This window comes from Toxotes jaculatrix, chromosome 8, assembly GCF_017976425.1.
Source record: "Toxotes jaculatrix isolate fToxJac2 chromosome 8, fToxJac2.pri, whole genome shotgun sequence".
NCBI classification, from domain to species: domain Eukaryota; kingdom Metazoa; phylum Chordata; class Actinopteri; family Toxotidae; genus Toxotes; species Toxotes jaculatrix.
In genome coordinates this window covers 5,608,351-5,629,994 of record NC_054401.1, presented here as the reverse complement: position 1 = coordinate 5,629,994, position 21,644 = coordinate 5,608,351, and the positions used below count along the sequence as shown (strand labels likewise).

At 40.2% G+C, this 21,644-nt stretch overlaps 2 protein-coding genes across 3 annotated transcripts; one reads left to right on the top strand and one right to left on the bottom strand.

Moving 5' to 3' along the window:
* Positions 1 to 1,228: 1,228 nt before the first annotated feature.
* LOC121186576 (lysosomal thioesterase PPT2-A-like) lies at positions 1,229 to 6,399 on the bottom strand. The gene is made up of 8 exons (XM_041045350.1): positions 6,012 to 6,399; positions 5,022 to 5,175; positions 3,482 to 3,577; positions 3,191 to 3,298; positions 3,012 to 3,095; positions 2,842 to 2,926; positions 1,960 to 2,014; positions 1,229 to 1,782 (listed from the first exon to the last, which is right to left on the bottom strand). The coding sequence occupies exons 1-8, from the start codon at positions 6,168 to 6,170 to the stop codon at positions 1,639 to 1,641; spliced, it is 885 nt and encodes a 294-aa protein (XP_040901284.1). The 5' UTR covers positions 6,171 to 6,399; the 3' UTR covers positions 1,229 to 1,638.
* A 244-nt stretch (positions 6,400 to 6,643) lies between these two features.
* dhx16 (DEAH (Asp-Glu-Ala-His) box polypeptide 16) lies at positions 6,644 to 21,459 on the top strand. Of its 2 annotated transcripts, XM_041043635.1 has the most exons (21): positions 7,148 to 7,514; positions 8,250 to 8,452; positions 8,615 to 8,847; positions 9,180 to 9,348; positions 9,468 to 9,524; positions 9,642 to 9,896; positions 10,010 to 10,243; positions 10,884 to 11,075; positions 11,312 to 11,422; positions 11,629 to 11,744; positions 12,030 to 12,240; positions 12,503 to 12,601; positions 12,720 to 12,872; positions 13,343 to 13,483; positions 14,037 to 14,199; positions 14,340 to 14,458; positions 15,816 to 15,883; positions 16,644 to 16,806; positions 17,899 to 18,060; positions 20,055 to 20,228; positions 20,569 to 21,459. In XM_041043635.1, exons 2-21 carry the CDS (start codon positions 8,255 to 8,257, stop codon positions 20,695 to 20,697), a joined length of 3,147 nt encoding a protein of 1,048 aa, XP_040899569.1. In that variant the 5' UTR covers positions 7,148 to 7,514; positions 8,250 to 8,254; the 3' UTR covers positions 20,698 to 21,459. The 2 variants fall into 2 exon arrangements, with proteins under 2 accessions (XP_040899570.1, XP_040899569.1); XM_041043636.1 differs by lacking the exons at positions 16,644 to 16,806; positions 17,899 to 18,060; positions 20,055 to 20,228; positions 20,569 to 21,459 and adding an exon at positions 6,644 to 6,792 and having other exon boundaries at positions 15,816 to 15,887.
* Positions 21,460 to 21,644: the final 185 nt, after the last annotated feature.

Sequence of the window (21,644 nt, the reverse complement as noted above, 5' to 3'; positions counted from 1 at the left end):
CCCTTTAAATACGGGTGGAACATCTGGGGTTTGTAGAGGTCGCACAGGCCGCTGTTGCTTTGGTTCTACGGTGACGTGCCGTCCGCCAACCTGCAGGAATCGGAGTCCCAAAAAAGGGAGGTTTGTAGACGTCCTGTGGTTGAAGACGCAGTCAAGAGCTGTTAGTGCACACATTCCGGTACCAGGGTGCGACTGCACTTTTGCTATTGTTTGAGTGTTGTGAGTTTGTCATTAAACAAATATTTTCAGCTATAATGCAGATCATATTTAGTGATTTTTAATAACCACCTGCAATTTCATTCTGATGTGGTGGGGAATAGAATAGAATAGAATAGATCTTTATTGTCATTGTCACAGGTACAACGAAATTTAAAGTGCTCTCCAGTCAGTGCATTAAGAAAAATATTAAAAACAATAAATAAATAAAACATATAGAACATATAGTAACATTAGCAGCATACACAACAGACATACACACGCAGTCATACGCACCAAATCATTGCCTAAAAAAACAGAGTATTGCATATTATTTTTTTGCAGTATTGAGGGTTGTTATTGCGGTTGGATAAAAACTGTGTTTGAGTCTGTTTGTCCTTGCATTTATTGACCTGTACCTTCTGCCTGAAGGCAATAGTTCAAACAGGGAGTGACCGGGATGGTGGGTGTCCTTTATAATGTTCTGTGCTTTTTTCAAACAGCGAGAACTGTGTAGCTCTTCCAGTGTGGGAATACTCCCCTAGTCTAGGCAGAGCTGCTGAATGCAGCCTTGAGCCAGCCCCTCCCAAGTCCACTTAATCAGGGTCAGGTTATATGAGACACCTGTGTGCTTTTGTCCGTCTCTCTCTGCCTCCCGCTCTGTCCCTGCTGTGGCTGTGCGTGTGCTGTATGGCATGTGAAGGATTTAGGTGCAAGTTCTGAACATCCTGTGGTGAGTTGGCCTACGACTGTTCTTTTTAATACATTTTCAATAGGCAGTGTGATGAGCTTTGTTAAAATCAAATGACATAAGGCACAAACATCACTAACCTACTGTCTCTACAACACTCTAAAGTACCATAAAGTTCCACCAGAGGGCAGTGATTGATTCACCATTGCTCATGAACTGCCATGATGCATGGTTCAACTGTTACCCGCAGACTATTACCCGTAATAATAACATTAAGGAGCATGTGAGGATGTTTCAATAAACAGAATTTCACTAAAGCAATAAAAACCCAAGACCATCGACTTTTGGTTGAAAGACTTTTTTTTCTTTTATTCATAAGAAATCAAACATATACAGACATGCACCAGATTTAAGAGCTGTTTCAAATACACACATCTGAACACAAAACTGATCATTGAAAAAATATTCATGCTGATTGAACCTTAGCTAATTTGTCAAATATACTATACTATGGTAACTGTTAATTTAAAAACTGGGTAGTTGAACGTACTGGAGTAAGGAAAGAATCCATTGTAATCTCACAAGGAAACCTGTCTCCATAAGGTGAAGGAGAGGCAAAGGAAAAACTATAGATGCTTATAGAGTATTCAAAAACATTAGAGTGTCTGTATGCGTAACCAGTGCTCATCATGTAGTCTATTTCACTTCACTAATACATTACACATATCACACACTCTGTAGGTGAGCTGTTTTCATGTGAGCCATTTCTCCATGCAGCTCATGAACACCGTATGGTTGGAGTGCCAATGAACGTGCTTCACTCCAGACTGAATACACGTCGACACGTCCCCACGACTGTCCAGTGTCTTCAGCCCAAACGTATCATTCCTGTAAAACTTTCAAAGGCAGAGGAGAAGAGAGGGACAGGTGACCCTACACAAAATGCACAAAATGCTGCTGTACCATTTGGTGGAAGGTCTAAAATAAAAATAAACTTGGGTTTACAATACATTTTACTATAAGTGTAAGTTTCACAGAGTTCACACACATACATATGTTGGTCTGTTACTTACCTGCTGGTTCCTCATTTCTACAACATTTTCGTTGTTGTCGTAGAATCCAAAGTGGCTGTGTAGAAAAGAGGAAACAGTTCAGGGAAATCGGTCTCGAAACCTGTGCTGCTGTTCTGACCACTAACAGTTCACCTACCCACCATTACCCACGTAATGAAGGCTCTGTTAGTAACTGCTGCATTGCCATGCACCTGGGTGTCTATCTAAGCCAGTGGCATAATTTTCACTGGGGATTTTCAAAATCCTATTTTTGTGGCACTCACTTTCAAGGTTTCAGCTTGATTTAGTTTCAGTGGTAGCCAAAATCCAGAGGAGAGAAGGGAGATGCTAATAAAAATGTTGATGTGTTGATACTGGTTGATTTCACATATTACAGTGCATTCACAGTACTTAGGCTTTAGAATCCACAGGAAGTGGTTAATGGACTTTTTTAAAAATTCAGGTGCTGTCAAAAAAAAAGCAAAGTAAGATCTGTGCATTTTTAAAACAGTGAAAAAATGGTCTTTCTTTTAATGGTAGGAAAAAAAACTGTCATATTATTGTGGCCACCCATTTTGGATTAAGCTGATATTGTATGTATTAACACTACTGAGTCCAATGTTTTACCCTCTTGTTATTTATAGCAAGTGTTATAATGAGTAATATATAGTTCGAGCATCTTCGCTATGTTTAAGTGTTACCCAGTTAATTTGAAGCAGTTTCACAGCCATATATTTCTTTATATTTTATTATGACACTGATCAGCTTTGCACAGTCTCTATAGAAATGAGGGGAAAAGTTTATAATTTACCATTACACACCTTTATTTTAGTCTTTTCTGGTGGTGATATTATTATTGGCACGGTAAGAAATTATAAAACTTAATTTAAAAGACAGTGAAACCTGGACTGCCATGGCGTGATGACTCCATCATCTGGTCCTCCAATCAGCACAAGCTTCTTAATGCGTAGAAAATTTCCCCTCCATGCTGAGGAAGTGAAATAGATGCACATTCAGTGCACATCCACAGGTTTACATTACTAAATAACCATGACAGTGATTCATTCAGTTACCTTTTATATCCCTGTGAGGTGTCTCACCATTAAGCTTTGGCAGAAAGTTGTTCTTCTCCAGATACAGGGACCTATGGTGAGGGTCTGTGGAGACAAAATAAACAGTAAGGGGTAATGCAAATCCTCCTCAGTTGAAGGTAAATCGTCAAATCACTGATGGCCACCTCCCTCATTCTTACCATTCCAGTATTCGCAAATGGACACTTTCTGTCCTAATGTGTTGTAGCAAAGTTTATACACTGTCTTCTTAAGGCAATCAGGAAATACACACTTCAGGTATTCTGTGTCTGTGGAGTAAGACAGTGAGAAATACTGCATTATGTTGCAGTTGACTATCTATTTCAAATCAGTATTGCTGCTTGACATTTTAAAGGTTCATGTGAATTAATTGAGTCCTAAAATGCCATTGTTCCCTGAAGGACAAGGGTTAAATGTGGACATGCTGTAAACATAAAATGAAGCTCTCCGACCTCCATATTGCCCAGCTAGTGGGGATGACAGCGAAATGAAGGTGTGCACGTTGTGGTCTGGAATTGTGGAGAGAAGTGCTCGACAAATTAGACCACCTACGAAAAATGGAGAGGCAAAATTAGTAACAACATCAGGAGAGTTCAGCCTTATTAATGTTTAATCCCTCAGTGGAGGCCTACCAGTGACGGTTCTACATTGAATTACTCCTCATTGGGCGACCATCACCAGAGGCCCAGCCTCCCTCTGTCGGGGTGCCACTCTTATACACTTCCTCATCGGGTGGCCATCACTAGAGGCCCCGCCCAGCCTCCCTCTGTCGGGGTGCCACTCTTATACACTTCCTCATCGGGCGGCCCCGCCCGGCCTCCCTCATTAATGAAAAGTGAACGACATGAATGTGCTCCTAAATATACATTTTTGCTGTTGAAAATTAGCACACAGTTGTATGTCCAACTTGAGGTTAAAAGTTTGACTTTCCTGTTTGCAAATGTGTTTTTTTCTGCTTCCAAATCTTTGGGTACATAAGATGTGCAAATGTAGTATGAAAATGTAAAAAAATGGTACTTATCTTGGTATGCTAGAAATGTGGAAGTGGAAGGCCTGTGTGTCTCTGATGTGTGTGTCCGTTTTTGTCTACTTCTTCTTGTTAGTGTGAATTAATATTTGGCCACATTTGCTCGTACTGTACTGAGACCTTGTGAAAGGTAAATATGATCAACATCAACAGCCTTTTCACATCCTCCTCAGAGTTTTTTGCTCTGTGTGTACTTTATATTCCTACATATACTCTGTCCCCTTTTATTCTGTGTGATCTAGTGTTGTCCTTGTTAGCGTGTAAAAATTTTACAACAATCCATATTATCACACAGTGAGAAAAGACCTTGGTCTCTGACAGACTAACGCCTCACTTCTCATTATCTTTTCACTAACAGTCCTGCATTAAATCTTCCCTTCATGAAGGTTATGATACTCACTTTGTGGTTGACATTATTTTAGAGAGGTGTTGATTCAACTTTTTGAATGTATTTTTATTTACTTTTGTAGATTGCAGGCTGGAGGCTTTTGTGTTGCCTAATACAGAGAGGTGTTTGTTTCATTTTGACTACCATAATTATAACAACAAAGGTTGGCTAAATAACCCTGCAAATCGCTCTCTTGACAATCGAGAACAAGAACCATTTATTGATGCAGCAGAACCAGGTCTGTTTCATTCCTCATCAGACCCAAATGACGCTGACTCAAAAGACATACTTTGAGGTCGTGGTGAACAACTGTGCCAACTCTGTCATACCAGAGATATATATCCCCTCTTGACGTGCCTGGGGCGATGACTGTTTGTTCACAGAAATTTGCTGCTGCCTCCAAGTTCCCATGAAACACATATGCTAGTAGTTTGATTGCTTGTGACTGCTTTGTTTCCCGGTCTTAAAATATGATGAAGCTGCTAGCATCCTATGTGTTTAAATATATACACACATGCATTTAAAAGTGTTTGCAAGTAGACATACAGCGGCTGTGTGAGTGGGAGAGACAGAGGACCTTGTGAGAAGCACAGAAGATGGATGCCATCGGGAGCCTTTTGCATGATGGGGCTGATGGCATTCCTGAAGCCTTGGACCTGCTTCCACAGTGGCATCAGACTGGCCTTGTTGTTGTACAAGTCAATCACTGACACCTCAGTGCCTGGATGTGTCTGGAAATTAGATCAAAATTTAAAAAAGAACTGAGAAATAAAACTTTTGACCTTTTGATTCTAAAAAAATGGACCGAGTAACAGAAACGGTAAATACTGATTAAAATAAACTATGAGCAAACTATCAGCCTGATGACTGTTAATGCTATCAGCCAACTCAGACAGTTTTCTCAAAGTAAATCTAATCTTGAGGAATAGAAAATAATGAAGGAACAGAAATCATTACCTTGAAACAGCTTGCCGATTTTCACTTCATATAAAATCTGACCACCTTTAGAAAAAACTGTCTACTGTGGTTCAAAAAAAGTTTAACCACTTCCTACTTGAGGGTTGAGGAGGACTTTTGACCACTCACACAATTAAAATTGTCAACATTAAGCCTCGCTGGTGAGTGAAAATATGAAACCAAAGAAGGTTAATTTAATTAATTAATCATTAAAAGTCAAGTATTTTTTTCCCCTGAAATGGATTGCTCTGCATACTGTGGAATTCTCCTGTGGGAGGTGCCGTAGGACTTCGGTCGACCCCGCAACCTGGGCCTGGACCCAGATAAGCGGCAGATGATGACATGACTGTGGAATTCTCAGATAAATTTGTCCTTCTGCTAAATAAAGTTTTGAATGCAGAACACATTTGTCTATACTGTTTTAGTGGTATCTTTATTTTAGTAAAAGATATGAGTATTGCACCCATGGTACCCACTTTTGGAAGTTTCCTTAAATAGAATGCAAAGGATAAAACAGGTAGACCAAATTGCCCAAAATGTATGTATGTATTTTAAAATAACACATTTTTCACTTGTGCACTTTATTCAGCTACATGTCAACTTGACTTACCTTCGTTATGTACAGAGACAGATTTTTTAATTGTGGTGGTCCATCAAAAATGCCATGCACGATGACCACAGGCTTGTACGCGTCAGTGCAAACCCCTGCAAGCAGCAGCACCACCACCACCACCACCGGTGAGCCTCCAATGATCTGCAGAGTCTTCATCTCTATCCGGTCTCAGGTTAGACTTTCGGCCGAGCACAGGCACAGTGGAGGAGCTTACGATGGTCCCAGAGAGAGACTTGGCGCCGGAGGATGAGGTTTTCAGTAGTGCTGATGAGTAATTATTGATCTCCGTGAACTTTTGTGTGTGGACTTAAAGAGCGTGTCCCCGCTTCCTTCCTTCCTTCCCCGCATATCGTGTCACTGCGTCTGCAGACTTGAGTCGTTCGTGATGCTTTTTAAGATCACATCCGTTTTCAGTCTTCACTTGTATCATCCCACTAAACACTCACGCTGCCTTTTAGGATGATTTTTATTCAGTGATGGAAAGTAACTAAGTACATGTACTCAAGTACCTTACTTAATTATTTCCAGTTTCTGCTGCTTTACACTTCGTCTCTTGTGAAGTTCAGAGGCAAATAATGTATTTTATGCTTTACTACATTTACTTTTTAACTTTTGTTACCAGTTACTTTGCAGATTCGGTTTGATATAATAAACCAATAAATTGTGATGTATTAGCCCATATCTCAAAGTAATACTTTACTGATCCCTGGATAGAAATTCACAAGCTACCCAGCATTATATAGAAATTACGCCAGTACTCATTATGTCATTCTGCATGGTGAGTATACTTTCACTTTTGGTACTTAAGGTATATGCTAATTCTTTTACTTAAGTAACATTTTGAAGACAAAGCTTTCACTTGTAAGAGAGTTTTGTCTGTACTATTGTTTTGCTGCTTTTACTTAATTTGCACACTAAACAGCCTTCATTTTTGTCATGTTTTTTTATTTTGAAATTTGCAAAATTCTTTTCGTCTACCTCATTTCAATTTAGTTAGATACAATAACTGATGTTATCAGGATAGAGAGACAGCAAAAAGAAGAATTTCATTACATTGATAACTTGTTTATTTCTGCATTTGGCAATGTTCAGCCTTTGAGCTGAACTGGTTTTAAAATATTTTCTGAAAACAGGTGCAGAGCAGAGCCGATGATTGTTGTCATTCCTCAGATGGCCGCAGGGGGCAGTGAGCGCTGCACCCACTGATGCAGCGGTGCTCTCCTTCCCTAACTTCACATGACGTGTTTCCGCTTTCAACTCCAGCGTGGGCTAAGCTAAGTTAGCAAACACGTATTGTTTATTTAATGTGTTGTTTTGAAGCCACACATAAATACTTTTACATGGCCGTGGAGGGATGTACTTGTTAATTAAATGTCCTTACTGGGAACTTGTGAGCTACAGCTAAAACTAACGCTTATTTTGTAGCTGGAGTTAGCTGAGTTAGCTAACTCACGTCCCTGCTACCATAACAGCAACGCTGTTTGAGCGTTTTGAAAAGCGGTAAGTAAAATTAATCATGGTCTTTTGTCTCAAATAAAGTGTGGGGACGTTTTTAAAATAGACTGCATAAGAAATAGAAGATTAGCTCACTATTTTATCAGTGAATTTGAGGGTCTGACAACAAATACACAGGCACAAGTAAAGTCCGCGAAAGGAAGTTTGTGAATAAGCCAGCTGGTGTCTGGTTTGGATCTTATTCCTGAGATTTGTCGGGGACAGAGCCAGTGTAGTTTGTAGTGCAATTACAGGCGAGGAAGCTATTCATATACACCTCAGACTGTTACTGTGTACTGTGTGTACAGGGTATATGTGCTCTAAGATTGTGTGGCTCGGCACTGTCCTCAGTGTTACTTAAAAAGCTTCCCAGTCACTTATACAATGGTTTGTTTTTGTAATTCAACATGAAATGCAACAAAGCTCAGTATAAATATATATAATTTGTGTATATATATGTAGACACACACACATAGTATGAACTGAAATTAACTTAATGTTGACAACGCTTTAACTGACAAATAGTTTTAGTACAGTGAGCTATGTAACTACACTGTCAGAGAAAATTACGGGCATTTGACCCTTGCCGGGTTTTTGATTTACAGGCTTCCGCAAAAGGGAATGGTAAACAATACCTTTGGATGTTTGGTTTTAACCAGCAGTTTCTGTAACTACATGGCATTAATCTATACCTGGATTATGTGTAACCATGTTCTTGTGTTGTGGCTGCTCCCTTAACAGGCATCATGGCCCATCTAGAGCAGTGGGTTAATGACCGTCTCCATGACATCCTCGGGCTGAGTGACAGATATGTGTCCCAATTCATGATTGGCACTGCCCGGAAAGCACTGAGTCCTCAAGACTTTGTGACTCGCCTTAAGGAGACAGGCACAATTGACATCAACCAGAGTGTGCTTGCTTTTGCGCAGGAGCTCTTTGATAAGGTATAGTTGTAACATTTTGTTGACAGTCCTGCTGAGATTTTGCTTTAACATGTATAAATGAACTTTAAGTGCCTCACATGTTACCATACGTGCTTGCATGTTTGATCTGGGATGTTTTGGTGGGATTGAAACCTCTATTAATATATCATCACTGTGCTACAGATTCCTCGCAAGCAGGTTGTTGAGAAACCATCCCGGGCAATAGAACGACAAGCCATTGAAATGGACAGGAGGAACCGGACATACACGTTACTAGAGGACAGTGACAGTGATGGAGACACTGTGCGGGAGAAACAGAAAGGGAAAAAGAAAAGCAAGGACAAGGACAGAGGAAATAAGAGGAAGCACATCAGACAGAAGAAAGAGTCGTCCAGTGAGGATGAAGCACCTAAACAGTAATACAAACATTTTGACATTTTGCATTTTGTACTGATTTTGTTATGCTTGATTGTTGTTGTTGTTGTTGTTTTTTTTGGCTTAGTATTTTTTGTGAAGTAATATTAGAGTAAGATATGCTTAAACCTCTAGAAAAGAGAACCTCTGTAAATATGTATCATCACAGAACCATTCAGAGCCTTTAAAAATACTAATAAAAAGTTTAAATCAATGCTTAGTTTTGTAATGAAGCTGCTCTTTTCCCCTAACATCAGGAGTAATAAAAATATAATATATTATTATTTATAATTATTTATAATAATAAAGCTTCTGATTGTTTTCCTAACATCAGGGGTAACTCAGGCCAGTCTGTCAAGAAAGAAGAGGAGGAAGAGGAAGAGTGGGAGAAGGAAGAGAGAGAACGACTGCAGGACATTGTAGAGAGAGACGCGTTTGCTGAGCGAGTGAGGCAGAAAGACAAAGACAAGACCCGCAACATAGCAGAGAGGACTGACAAAAAGGTGGGAGACAAATGAATTACAACACAGAATTTTATTTATTTATTTATATATTTTATTTTCAAAGATGACCCTTTATGTCCCTCAGGTAAACAGCTTCATATTTTCTTTGTTTTTTCCAGGCTTATGAGGAAGCTCAGAAGAGGCTGAAGATGGCTGAAGACGATCAGAAGAATATGGTGAGTGCTCGAGCTGGGAGACAAGTTTCTGTGTGTGCTAAAAAAGAATCAGCTTATGTTTATGAACAGAATATTTTGCGGCTCTCAGATTGTTTGTCCTTCTCTTTCCATCTCTAGTTGCCAGAGTTGCGGAAGCGCTCTCGCTGGGATTATCTGAAGAAGAGAGAGGCAGAAAAGCTGGAGGACCTGGAGGCAGAGATCATTGATGATGAGTACCTTTTCGCTACAGATGAGCTGACTGAGAGGGAGAAAAAGGAGTTAGAATACAAGCGCACCCTTCGGGACCTGGCTAAGGATTACAAAAAGGCAGGTGCCAAGGAACAGGAGGAGAGGAAGAACAGATACTATATGCCGGAAGAGAAGAGAAGCAAGGTAGGAACAAGAGATGCTACATATGGTACTAACACAATGTGCAGAAACAGTCACTTAAAGTGCACATAGGTTAAATTGTTCATTTCAACCCTCTCCTTTTCCCCACTGACCAGGAGGTGCCCCAGAGGGACCTGGAGCTGGAGGAAACTCCCATGGAGCTGGGAGGAGAGCAAGGCCGCTGGGAGGAGGAGAGGCTGAAGACGGCCTCCCTCAGCTTTGGGGCCAAGAGAGAGCGAGAGCAAGGGATGAGGCGGGAGCAGGAGAAATACCAGCTGATCCTGGAGGAGGATGAGATGATTGACTTTGTCAGTACTGCCATTACTATGAAAGGAACTCGGACAGAAAAGGTGGGCTTCGTCTGGTGCTTTCTGATTCTTCATTATCATTCGTCTTATTTTATAACTTTTTTATTTCAATTTTAATTTCACTTTCCCAATGATGAAAACACTTTGACTAGTGCATTGGTTTCTCGTCCTCTTGCCACAGTTCAGTTCAGTTTGGAGTCAATCAGTCGATTTTTGGCTAAGATAAGTTTAAAAAAAAAGCTGTTGCAATAATGAAGGCATCAGGAAATTAAAGCATAAAAAACTGTGTCTGTGTCTTGAAGAGCAAGGAAAGATTGTATTTTGGAAGTATTCTTATGATGATAAAAACATGACTGGACCATCTTTGTGGTTTACTTCTCAAAATCTAAATTACTATCAAATAAAACACTAATATTTCTTGCAACAGTCAGTGACCGGGATCTCTGTTTTACTGGTGGAAAAACAGTGGATCTTTGATCTGATTGACTTTTATCAAGAGTTTTTTAGCATTGAAGAGAAAACCCCCACCTGTCTTCTCTCGATATGAAACGGAGGGCAACCAGAAAAAGATACGCAAGTATAATCCTTGCAAGAGCCAGTACGTCCATATGTCCTGTCAACAAATCCCAGAGCAAGACAAAAAGTCTTCCACAGTCATTCATTGCATTTCTGTTACGTTCAGGATCAGGAGGCCCCGGTTCTGTCGCAGGCAGAGCTGAAGAAACAGTCCATGCAGGAGGTCCGACGCAGCCTTCCCATCTTCCCTTACAGAGATGACCTGCTCGCTGCCATCCATGAACACCAGATACTGGTCATTGAAGGAGAGACAGGCTCCGGAAAAACCACCCAGATCCCACAGTACCTCCTGGAAGATGTGAGTGCAGAATCTAATCATGGAGTCATACACGTCCATATTCAGCACATTATTCTATGCTATAAAACTGTGATTAGTATACACAACAAAATCTGTGGATGGGCTACGTAGTATCCTGCAAGAGAGAAGTCAAAAAGAAATCCAAGTCAATTGAAACACCTTAACAAAACTACAACAATCGGCATAACAAGATCTATCGGTCACCAGTGAAAACGAACCTGTTGTTCCTCTCTCAGGGCTACACTAAAGGAGGCATGAAGATCGGATGCACACAGCCTCGCAGAGTGGCAGCAATGTCAGTTGCAGCCAGAGTGGCACAAGAAATGAGCGTCAAGCTTGGGAATGAGGTGAGCTTGGCACATTATCATGCCGATTCAATTTTTCACTGTATTACACACACAGTTTACAATCTGTGTAACAATGAATTCTATATTATACTATAATTCATGTTTTTGTGCGTTCTTTAGTTATTTCTTAGCATTGTTGACTCTTTCTTCAAACAATTTGAAGTGGTTAAAAATTAAAATCATATAAACTTTATTGCTTGATCCAGGTGGGTTACAGCATTCGTTTTGAGGACTGCACATCAGAAAGAACAGTGCTCAAGTACATGACAGATGGTATGCTGCTCCGAGAGTTTCTCACTGAGCCCGACCTGGCCAGCTACAGGTAATGCAAAGAAGGGGAATTACTAAGAGTCGCTAAGCAGATGCTGTATAAATTTTTTCCTGCATCTTTGTTCTTCTGATCTCACCTCTCATTGCATTTTACAAGTTCAGCTTTCACTTTGGCTCAGGTGTCTTCGAATACTTTCCTTCCACTGTTTGACATTCCAGATTTTGAATAAATATGTATGTTCAATTTGTTTTGATAACTTGAAGATATTTACCCTATCTGTTGTGCTTAATCATCTGCTTTCCCAGTGACACTCTTTCTCTGTCTGTCTCTATTTAGTGTGATCATCATAGATGAAGCCCATGAGCGAACCCTTCACACAGACATCCTGTTTGGTCTGATTAAGGACATCGCCAGGTTCAGACCAGACCTGAAGGTGCTGGTGGCCAGCGCTACTCTGGACACTGAGCGCTTCTCTTGCTTTTTCGATGATGCGCCTGTCTTCAGGATCCCCGGCAGGAGGTTCCCTGTTGATATCTTCTACACTAAAGTAGGAACTAGCATGTTATTTAAATGATTTTATACAGTTCACATTACATTTTTTTGTAGATCAACTGACAAATTTATTTATTGATGGTCCCTTTTTTGGTGGAAAAAGGACAGCAATATATGAATGAATGATGAACAATAAAGAAAGAAAGAAACACCAAATTTTTTAAGGATTGTAAATGTTGTCATGGTCAAATAAATCCAGAACACTTCTCCCCCCAGAAATTGAACTAACTCTGTTGTAAATATGTTGTGTTGCCCAGGCTCCAGAGGCAGACTACCTGGAAGCGTGCGTGGTTTCAGTGCTCCAGATCCATGTCACCCAGCCCCCAGGAGACATCCTGGTCTTCCTCACTGGACAGGTATTGTTTACATCAAGAACAGGATTCTGTTTTGTTTTTTGTTTTTTCAACATCCTGGACACATTACAGCACATTGCAGTTGTAATGGGAGATTGTTGGTCTCCTTCTCCTTTTGCAGGAGGAGATTGAAGCATGTTGTGAGATGCTCCAGGAGAGATGCAGGCGGCTGGGATCGAAGATAGCCGAGTTGCTGGTCCTTCCCATCTACGCCAACCTACCATCTGACATGCAGGCGAAGATCTTCAACCCCACTCCACCTGGGGCCCGTAAGGTGAGATGATGTCTTATTCCTGTGCAGAAAATGTTAATTGTTTCCTAATACAGTTGCCCTGGATGTAGTAGGTCGCTAGAGGATTAATATTTCAGCCTGGCAGACGCTAAATAGTCAGGAAACTACCATAATAAGTTTATTCCTCAGAGATATAAATGAAGACAATAGACCTCGTATCAGTTTTTTCTATCAGTTGTGTATTAAGCAAGAGCCTTCTCATATTTACCCAGATTAAATGTCCATGCTATTATTCACCAACAGAGGCTGCTGTAGTACAATGAGATTTGATAGAAAAACTTATCCTAGTTTTTTTTAAGCACTGTTTGATGGGAAAAGCCATTTTTTTGGGATTTTGTCACATTTTTCTTCCTGTTTCTAACAGCTGGGTTTAATCTTTATTCTGCTTTGTTTGAGCGGTGCTTATTCACTTTATCATTTGGCACTGTGTGTTCTCTTCCCATCAATCCAAGGTGGTGGTGGCTACCAATATAGCAGAAACCTCATTGACCATAGATGGCATCATCTACGTCATTGATCCAGGGTTCTGCAAACAGAAGAGTTACAACGCCCGCACTGGCATGGAGTCGCTCATTGTCACGCCCTGCTCACGGGTAACTGCTCACTGTTTTTCTTAACCTTTTAAAAGCAGGAATTCAACGTTGAAATCATGTCATGGTAAATTTTGTCAGAGAGTGTAGTGACTGCAGGTTTTCAGAATACCACAATTTGCATATATTGTATTGACCTTATGTTGCTTTTTTATTTCCTCCATTTCTGGTTTTGTCTTTTAAGTTCCGGCTTCTATTTCTGTCTGTTAAAAAGTCACAGTCCAGATCGGCGCACACAACCTGCTGAACATTTCTCAGAGTTAGAAACACAGGTGCACATTAAAGACACCATCCACTGCAGAAATCAGATTAAAAAACGACAAAATTTGGCACAAAGTAATGTTCTTAGTTGCTTACTGTGAGCTGCTGCTTCTGTAGTGAAATGTTTCTAGGACCTCTGATGCACTAAAACCACAAACGGTCACGAAACCTGATTAGTAACATTGGTTGATGGTGCAGTTGTTACTGTCTGACTTTTGCGGGTACATTGTTAGTCTTTGTTTTTGTTCCTAAATGTCTTACCAGCTTACCCTGTGTGTTTCTGTTTCGCTCTCAGGCTTCAGCCAACCAGAGAGCAGGCCGTGCAGGCAGAGTGGCTGCTGGGAAATGTTTCAGGCTTTACACAGCCTGGGCCTTTAAACATGAGATGGAGGAAACAACCGTGCCTGAGATTCAGAGGACCAACCTTGGAAATGTGGTACTGCTGCTGAAGAGTCTGGGTGAGGGGAGGACCTGCTCTTGGGTGTGATTAGAGTGAAGATTTAACAATGTTTAAAATATGTTATTTTATACACTAAGTCATTAAGATTGATATTTGGTGGCTGTGACTGTGCAATAAGCTAATACTTTTTGCTCACAGGCATCAATGACCTCATACATTTTGATTTCATGGACCCACCTCCTCATGAGACTCTGGTCTTAGCGCTGGAGCAGCTCTACGCCCTGGGAGCTCTCAACCACCTGGGGGAGCTCACCAAGGTACAAACTTTCTTAAACGTCTATTTAGACTTAGTCAATATTTTTGTAATTGTATGAAAAGTGGCATTAATGTGATATGGTTTGCTGAAAGTGACAAACCTGAATCCTGAATCTGCAGCTCCCTCTGGCTTTACCGAACTATGTTAAGATAAATATGGCTGTCAGGTCTGTATCTTTACAGTTCTGGCTCACTCTCATAGCCCTGTTTATGCTTGCCGTAGGCAGCTGTTTTCGAAAAACCCACTGTTTACTACCTGCTCAGCACTAAACAGCAGACAAGGTTAGAGATTATCTAGTGAGCATAGCGGAGCATTTAGAAACGGTAGAGACAGACTCCTTCAGGAGTTGATAGAGACAGGAAAAAAAAGTGAATACTGGACTTACATTCAACAGTTGCACAGAAACACAACTCTAAATAAAAGAAAATCTTGCTTTGTAACTGCTGAATGTGCAGATAAGCAAATGTTTGCTAATAAGTTCACCATATCAACTTCAATGGTGATTATGCAACGTGTCAATGTTGTGTTTACACACTGACAAATCTATGCCCCTAAGCAGCCAGCAAAAATCAGTTATTGGAGGTTTAAGCTCTAATACAGTGAACTCTGGAGCTAATTTCCTGCCAAAACCTAACAAAACAAACAAGCAAAGCATGTTTAACAAATGCCCTACAATTCACCAACACCAAACACAGAGTGGTTCACAAGTACCAAAACATCATTAACAAGCTAATTCATTTTGATTTGCAAATGCTAAACGTACCTATCAAACAAATGCACAACATATTTCTCATACATCATGCTTCACAAACAAACACAGCGTGTCTTACAAGATTTATTTTAAAAATCATGTGACTTTTGGTACAATCTTTCCGCTGTGATTATGCTGAGGATTATTTAATCATTCCCGCTCCATCCCCTGCTGACAGTCAAATCTGTAACGGAGGGTCATAAGTAAACAGACGAAACCTGTTTTTTGTTTTTGCATTCTTAACTTTAATCACAGAACAGAGACATGTAACCTTTGCTTTGGCGTGCATAATCTGTGTCCATCTTCACTCACTGCATATTTGCATGACATACTGTACATACCAAAAGCTTCATATGCTTTGTCATGGCTTCCAGCGCCTGAGAGTCGCTCACTTCCTTGATTCAAAGTGTTGATACATAGAATGGATGACTCATTGTGTTTACAACTCAGGGCTTATACGACCAAGCTAGTCTTGTCAGTCAGTGATTATAAAGGACTCGATAATCTTTTTCAGAAAGTTTGGCTGATTGCATCATTGTTAACTATTACAGGTCACTATTTATTAAATGAATAAATTAAGTGTTTGTTCTTTTTTTTTTTTTATCAGCTGGGCCGCAGGATGGCTGAGTTACCCGTGGACCCCATGCTGAGCAAGATGATCCTGGCCTCTGAGCAGTAAGCGTCCAGTCTGATACCTGCATAAACCATTTGTTCATTTATCAGGACACATTGCCTGCCTAAATACTGTATGGTGCATTAAATGTGTTAAATCAGTTAAAGACATTGGTTTTCTTACATATGATCGTGCAGCTGCGGTTTAAAGTCATGACAATTACTTCAGAAGCAATTCATCACTGTGCCTCCCAATGTGCTGCTAATATGAGTATATGTGAATATATGAATATATGTGTTTGGAGGCCTGAAAGGTTCTGTGGAAGATTTTTATCGCCAGATTGTGCAATAGATATGGATGATAACAGACAAGCCAGAAGAATATTTACACGGGATAAACAACAAAACGGGCACTGGATAAGGAACTTGAATGATATGTGTTGTAAATACGGGTTTAAAGATCACTTCTTCTAGCAGGAGAACACTGATATTGTATCTCTAAGGGATATAGTGATTCAGAAAGTCAAAGGGAGACTGGACAGACGAGATGGGGAGTAAACCAAAGCTGCGTACTTTTTTTTAAAATTATGAAACGATTGTTTTACTGTAAATGACGTACTTTATAATCTATCAAAGACAAAGAGATCTCAGATTTGTGCTGCTATACTCCCCTCTTGCATTGAAATGGTTTGGTAAACTTGGAGAAATAGAAAATTAATATTATTTTGTTTATTGTTTGTTTTTTTATTGACCTTTCTACTGTGAATGTTTGTGTAATGGTATAAATAATATAAAGCGCTTTACAATATGTAAATCTCTCCAGGTACAAGTGTTCAGAGGAAGTGTTGACAATAGCAGCCATGTTGTCGGTGAACAACTCTATTTTCTACCGGCCCAAGGACAAGGTGGTGCATGCCGACAACGCCAGGATGAACTTTGTGGTGCCGGGGGGAGACCACCTGGTGCTGCTCAACGTCTACACGCAGGTATAAACACTACTGGATAACAGCAGTCAGACTTATGTTCAAAATACCTGCTCGAGTGTAACTGTTCGGTCCGATGCCATCCAGTCCAATAAACCTGCATGAAAACACGTATTTATGACGCTTATGATGTATAAATGCGTCCGAGAGGTGTTCATTAGCTTCTACATAAATCTTTTAGGCTTTAGTTAAGTGTTGCTTTTGTGCATTTCATTACAGAATTTTTTCCATTTACCTACATGAGGAGAGAATATTAGAGTTGATCTCTCTGGCAGAGTCTCAATTCAGAATTCAGCATTAGGAGTTAGGAAGGATTAATGGCTTGGTTACTGTTATGAACTGCACAGCTGTTCATGGCTTGTGTCTAACCCTCTTGCAAGGAAATAGGAAGCCACCAAATTTTCAGGTTTTCTGTCACCTGCTATGCAAATATTTGGTGTATCCACAGTTAAAAAGGTTCTGTAGTCAAACTGACCTGTCCTCCTGTTCCTAACCTAGTTTCCTACTTTACCTGCTAAACTGAAAATTTAAACATTTAAAGAGTTTATGACCTGTAACTTACTTTCAAAGTGAATTTTTAAAGGGCAGAATTGATCTTCTAAAACTACGAATTAACAATTACTTGAAAAGCACCAAATTAGCTGTACTCTTTATATAAACATATTGAACACTGGGACTTTGCTTTTCTTTTTTTAATTATGTATTTATTTACAATTTATAGTTCCTAGCCTTTTTGGTTTGTAGATGTATGAGTTTACCATGTGTGATCATCAACCAAATAGTGATTTATTGTTTTATTTTTAAGTTATACAGTGATTCTCAAGAAAACAAGACTAATGTCAGCATACTAACATTTGTCAATACATTTCACTCAAAACACAAACAAATTAAGGTTCTACCGAAGTCATAGTGTTCCTCCTCTGAGGACCATGAAAACCCTTGTTTTGCAGCCCCTTGCAGAATCCAAACCCCCAAATTAGGAGCCACTATTTTACAGCTATTCACTGTGGAAACTAAAAAGCCCTGAAATATTCCCATTCTCACCGAGAACTCAGGTGTTGTGCTAACTGCTGTCATGATGCCTTTCTCCTTCAGTGGGTGGAGAGCGGCTTCTCCACACAGTGGTGCTATGAGAATTTTATCCAGTTCCGCTCCATGAGAAGAGCCCGGGATGTCAGGGACCAGCTGGAGGGTCTTATGGATCGCATTGAGGTGGAGGTGGTCAGCTCCCAAGGAGACAATGTGCCCATTCGCAAGGTTAGTGCTACTGTGAAAGTCATCCAGAGTTTTACCACAGTTCCCTGGCAAAAACATGGCGCCTCAGCTTTGGTGTCTGATATAAATTTAGTGTATGAGTCTGTGTTTGTGGCTCAGTGTGAACATGGCTGCTCTTGAGTTTGGCCACATCTGACGAGCATGTTATGTAGATCCATCTTTTAGCCTGCATATCTCCATACATCATGAGATACAGCCCCCGTTTTTACCCAAGAACACTTCACACAAGAGAATTTTGACAACAGACTGGGCTGTAGTAAAAGTACATTGTTCTGAAAATTGAAAATATGTGAGAAGATCCAAGAGGAAAGCTGTAAGTTATCACTGAACAGAAGCTGTGTGAATAACCTTCTCATATCAGGCTGTGTGTGAGTTGTGAACTCACCCCTAAACCACTTGAGATAAGCAAAGGCGTTTGTTTTATTAAATGGGTTACGCCTTTTTCCATCATGCGCTGTCTTTTCCTGTGTCAAAATCTTGAAGTCAAATAGGTAAAAGCAATCTCACAACATACGTTATTATTATGAATTAAAACTAAGGTAAAAGTAAATCAATAAACAAATGTATAGTTAATATTATTACTGGCTTTAGAAGAAAACTCATTGCTTTATAAGGCTTTGTTGCTTATATTTCTTTTTCACTTTGAGTTGTGTAAAGCGGCTTCTGTAGCATTGAGTGAAGTCCTTGTTTTAAGCCAGGGAGCACTGACTTCTCTATGCTTACTGTACATACAAACACAAACAAAGGGAATTAGTCATTTGAAATTGTTTATATTATTTAAAGCGAAATGACAGACAAACGTATATTTACTCTTTCCGCCACATGAGTGACGGACATTTTCTGTCAGATGAATTTCAGGGTCATGCATTTGTTTTGTGAGCACACCCAGCACCACCTGGCCTGAAATATAGCAGGTGTGAACTGATCAAGTGGAACTGAGGAAAGAAGATTGGGGAAACAGGTCTAAATATTTTGAGTGGAGATGCCTTCGTATGGTATCTGTTAGCCAGTCCCACACCAAACCCACCGTCAGTACAAAACTTGTGAATAACTTGTTCTATACTCAGGAGATGCACTGATATTTCAGTCACAGTATGAATTATGTTCTTTTCCTGCTTCCTGATTCCTGTTGTAGTTTTCTTGAGCAAGACACTGATTCCTGGCAGCTCCACACTGAACAATGAACAATGTATTGTTTCTGCCTTGTTGTGGTTTATGAATGTGTAACAGCACATCAGAGGTTTTTATTACACTTTTATGACGTCTGTCAGGAGGAAAGACAACATAGCACAATGCATGATCCACATAATAATAATAATAACAAGACCAAAGACTTATAATAATAATGTTAAGACAATAATAGGACTAGTATTAGAACGCATAATAAGACTAACCATAATAAGACAAATAATGATTTGAGTAATAATAATTAATGAGACTATTAATGGGGGCGGTAGGTGGCCCACAGCTGGAGATACAGACTCCGGACACAGAAGTACCCGCGGAAAGCAACATGTAAATGAAATGAAAATGGAAGCTCTGACTTGTTTGAAAATGTGTATACATATTAAGCTTAAGGGAAAACCAGCAGAGGCGCTGACTAATTCTAACTAAAAATACCATCAACCATTTGTTGAAATAACACAATTTAGTCTCTTCTCCCTCACCATTAAGCCCTTTCTGTAAAGTCTTTCTGTGAATTATGTTGACTCATCCAGAGTATTGAATAGCTGCTTTATTTGCCCTTCTGTTTCCTTCTTTATCAACTTATTTCTGGAGTTCCAGATAACTTACAAATGTGCCCATGGAAGGAATAATCTGAATAGGGTTTTTTTTTTTTAATTTGACTTTAGATTTATCCCTGAACACGTCACAAAAAACACCAAAATATAGTCAACTGGTTGTTATTCCAAGCACATAATAGTTTTTCTTTTTAAATTTTGTGTCTATCAACCCTGCACCCGTGTCTTTCCCAGGCGGTGACAGCAGGATATTTCTATCACACGGCGCGGCTGAGCAAAGGCGGCTATAAGACGGTGAAGCACCAGCAGACGGTCTACGTTCACCCCAACAGCTCTCTGTTCGAGGAGCAGCCCCGCTGGCTCATCTACCACGAGCTGGTCTTCACCACTAAGGAGTTCATGAGACAGGTCTGCCTGCTCAGCATGTGATATAGCTTCCTTCTAAATGTCTCTCAAATATCTCCAGTGTTAGGAGATGGTAGGTAGTAGCTGCGGTCTGTTTTTCAGAGGCTTGTTTGCTAATGTGGTAGAAAATCATTAAACACAGAAAACAGCTACAGTTTAAAATGTAAATAACATGGTCACACCTCCCATTGAGTCCAGTATGAAGGCTTCCACAGAATAAACTACTAGTGGGCATGAGATAGCACATTGATGAGGAAGTATGACGATGGTTCCTGTACAATATTTAACTGTGTTCCTACTTGTATCAGTATCACATTGCGTATTCTCTCTCCCGTGCATCCAGGTGATTGAGATAGAGAGCAGCTGGCTGCTTGAAGTCGCTCCTCACTACTACAAAAGCAAAGAGCTGGAGGACAGCAGCAGCAAGAAGATGCCCCGCAAGCAGGGGAAAACAAAAGAGGAACTGGGCTGAAGAGAAGACCAAGCCTCAGGGCTCAGATGGCAGAAATAAAAAGTACAGGGGCACGCTCCCGTCCTCTCTCAGGGCAGGGTAAAAGTAGGAAAAAGGACTTTGAAAGCTGGAAATTGCATAAAATAAAGAGGAAAAGTGTGGTAAATGTAGTTGTATGGCACCAATTCAGGACATGAACAGCTTCGTGTTTGTAGCCTGTCTGTACATGTGAAATAATTTTCTGCTGTAGCTTGATAAGGTATTTATCAACCGCGCTTTCTCATGATCAACTTTCAACATAGTAAATTTGGACCAAATTTGGTTGCACAAAGGCAGCCTCAACACAGACGCATGGAGCCGAGTGATGGATTCAGGGAGAAGTGGGTCACAAATGTACCAACTGGTTTAATGATGAACTAGCTGTGTCAGAGGGGCCACTACAGAGACACATGAATGCACTTGGATCTGAGTTTCCTGCATCAGCAGCAGTTCAGACTCACCGTGTGGGTTTTTCAGCCCATTAATCAGCGTGAGAGTTTTGATTTGTTTTTCGGGTGCTTGTGAACACCCACCAGACTGTTTGTGGACTTGCCCTAAATAAATGGGCTTTGTCCGATTTTGCATTTATGAAAGCAGCGCGCTGTTGAAGTGTACAAATGGACTATTACTGAGACGTCTCCACCGAGCTGAAACGACTAATGTCCAAATAACGAGTTTCACTCACATGTGAGGCTCCTTATCTTGTTTTTCATTTTTCTAGAGCAATAAAGTTTTACAACCATCTTTTTTTGTCCTGAGTGATTTGCTGGATAGAATGTTTATATATATTTAGACACCATCTTTGATTTGAACGGCTTCCTATCATCCTGCCGTCATGCTGGTTAAGTTTCACTACAAAAGGACTAACCGTGCAACTTTGGAAATATTTTACAGAATCACTACTGGCACTTTAACATGTCTTTGTAATA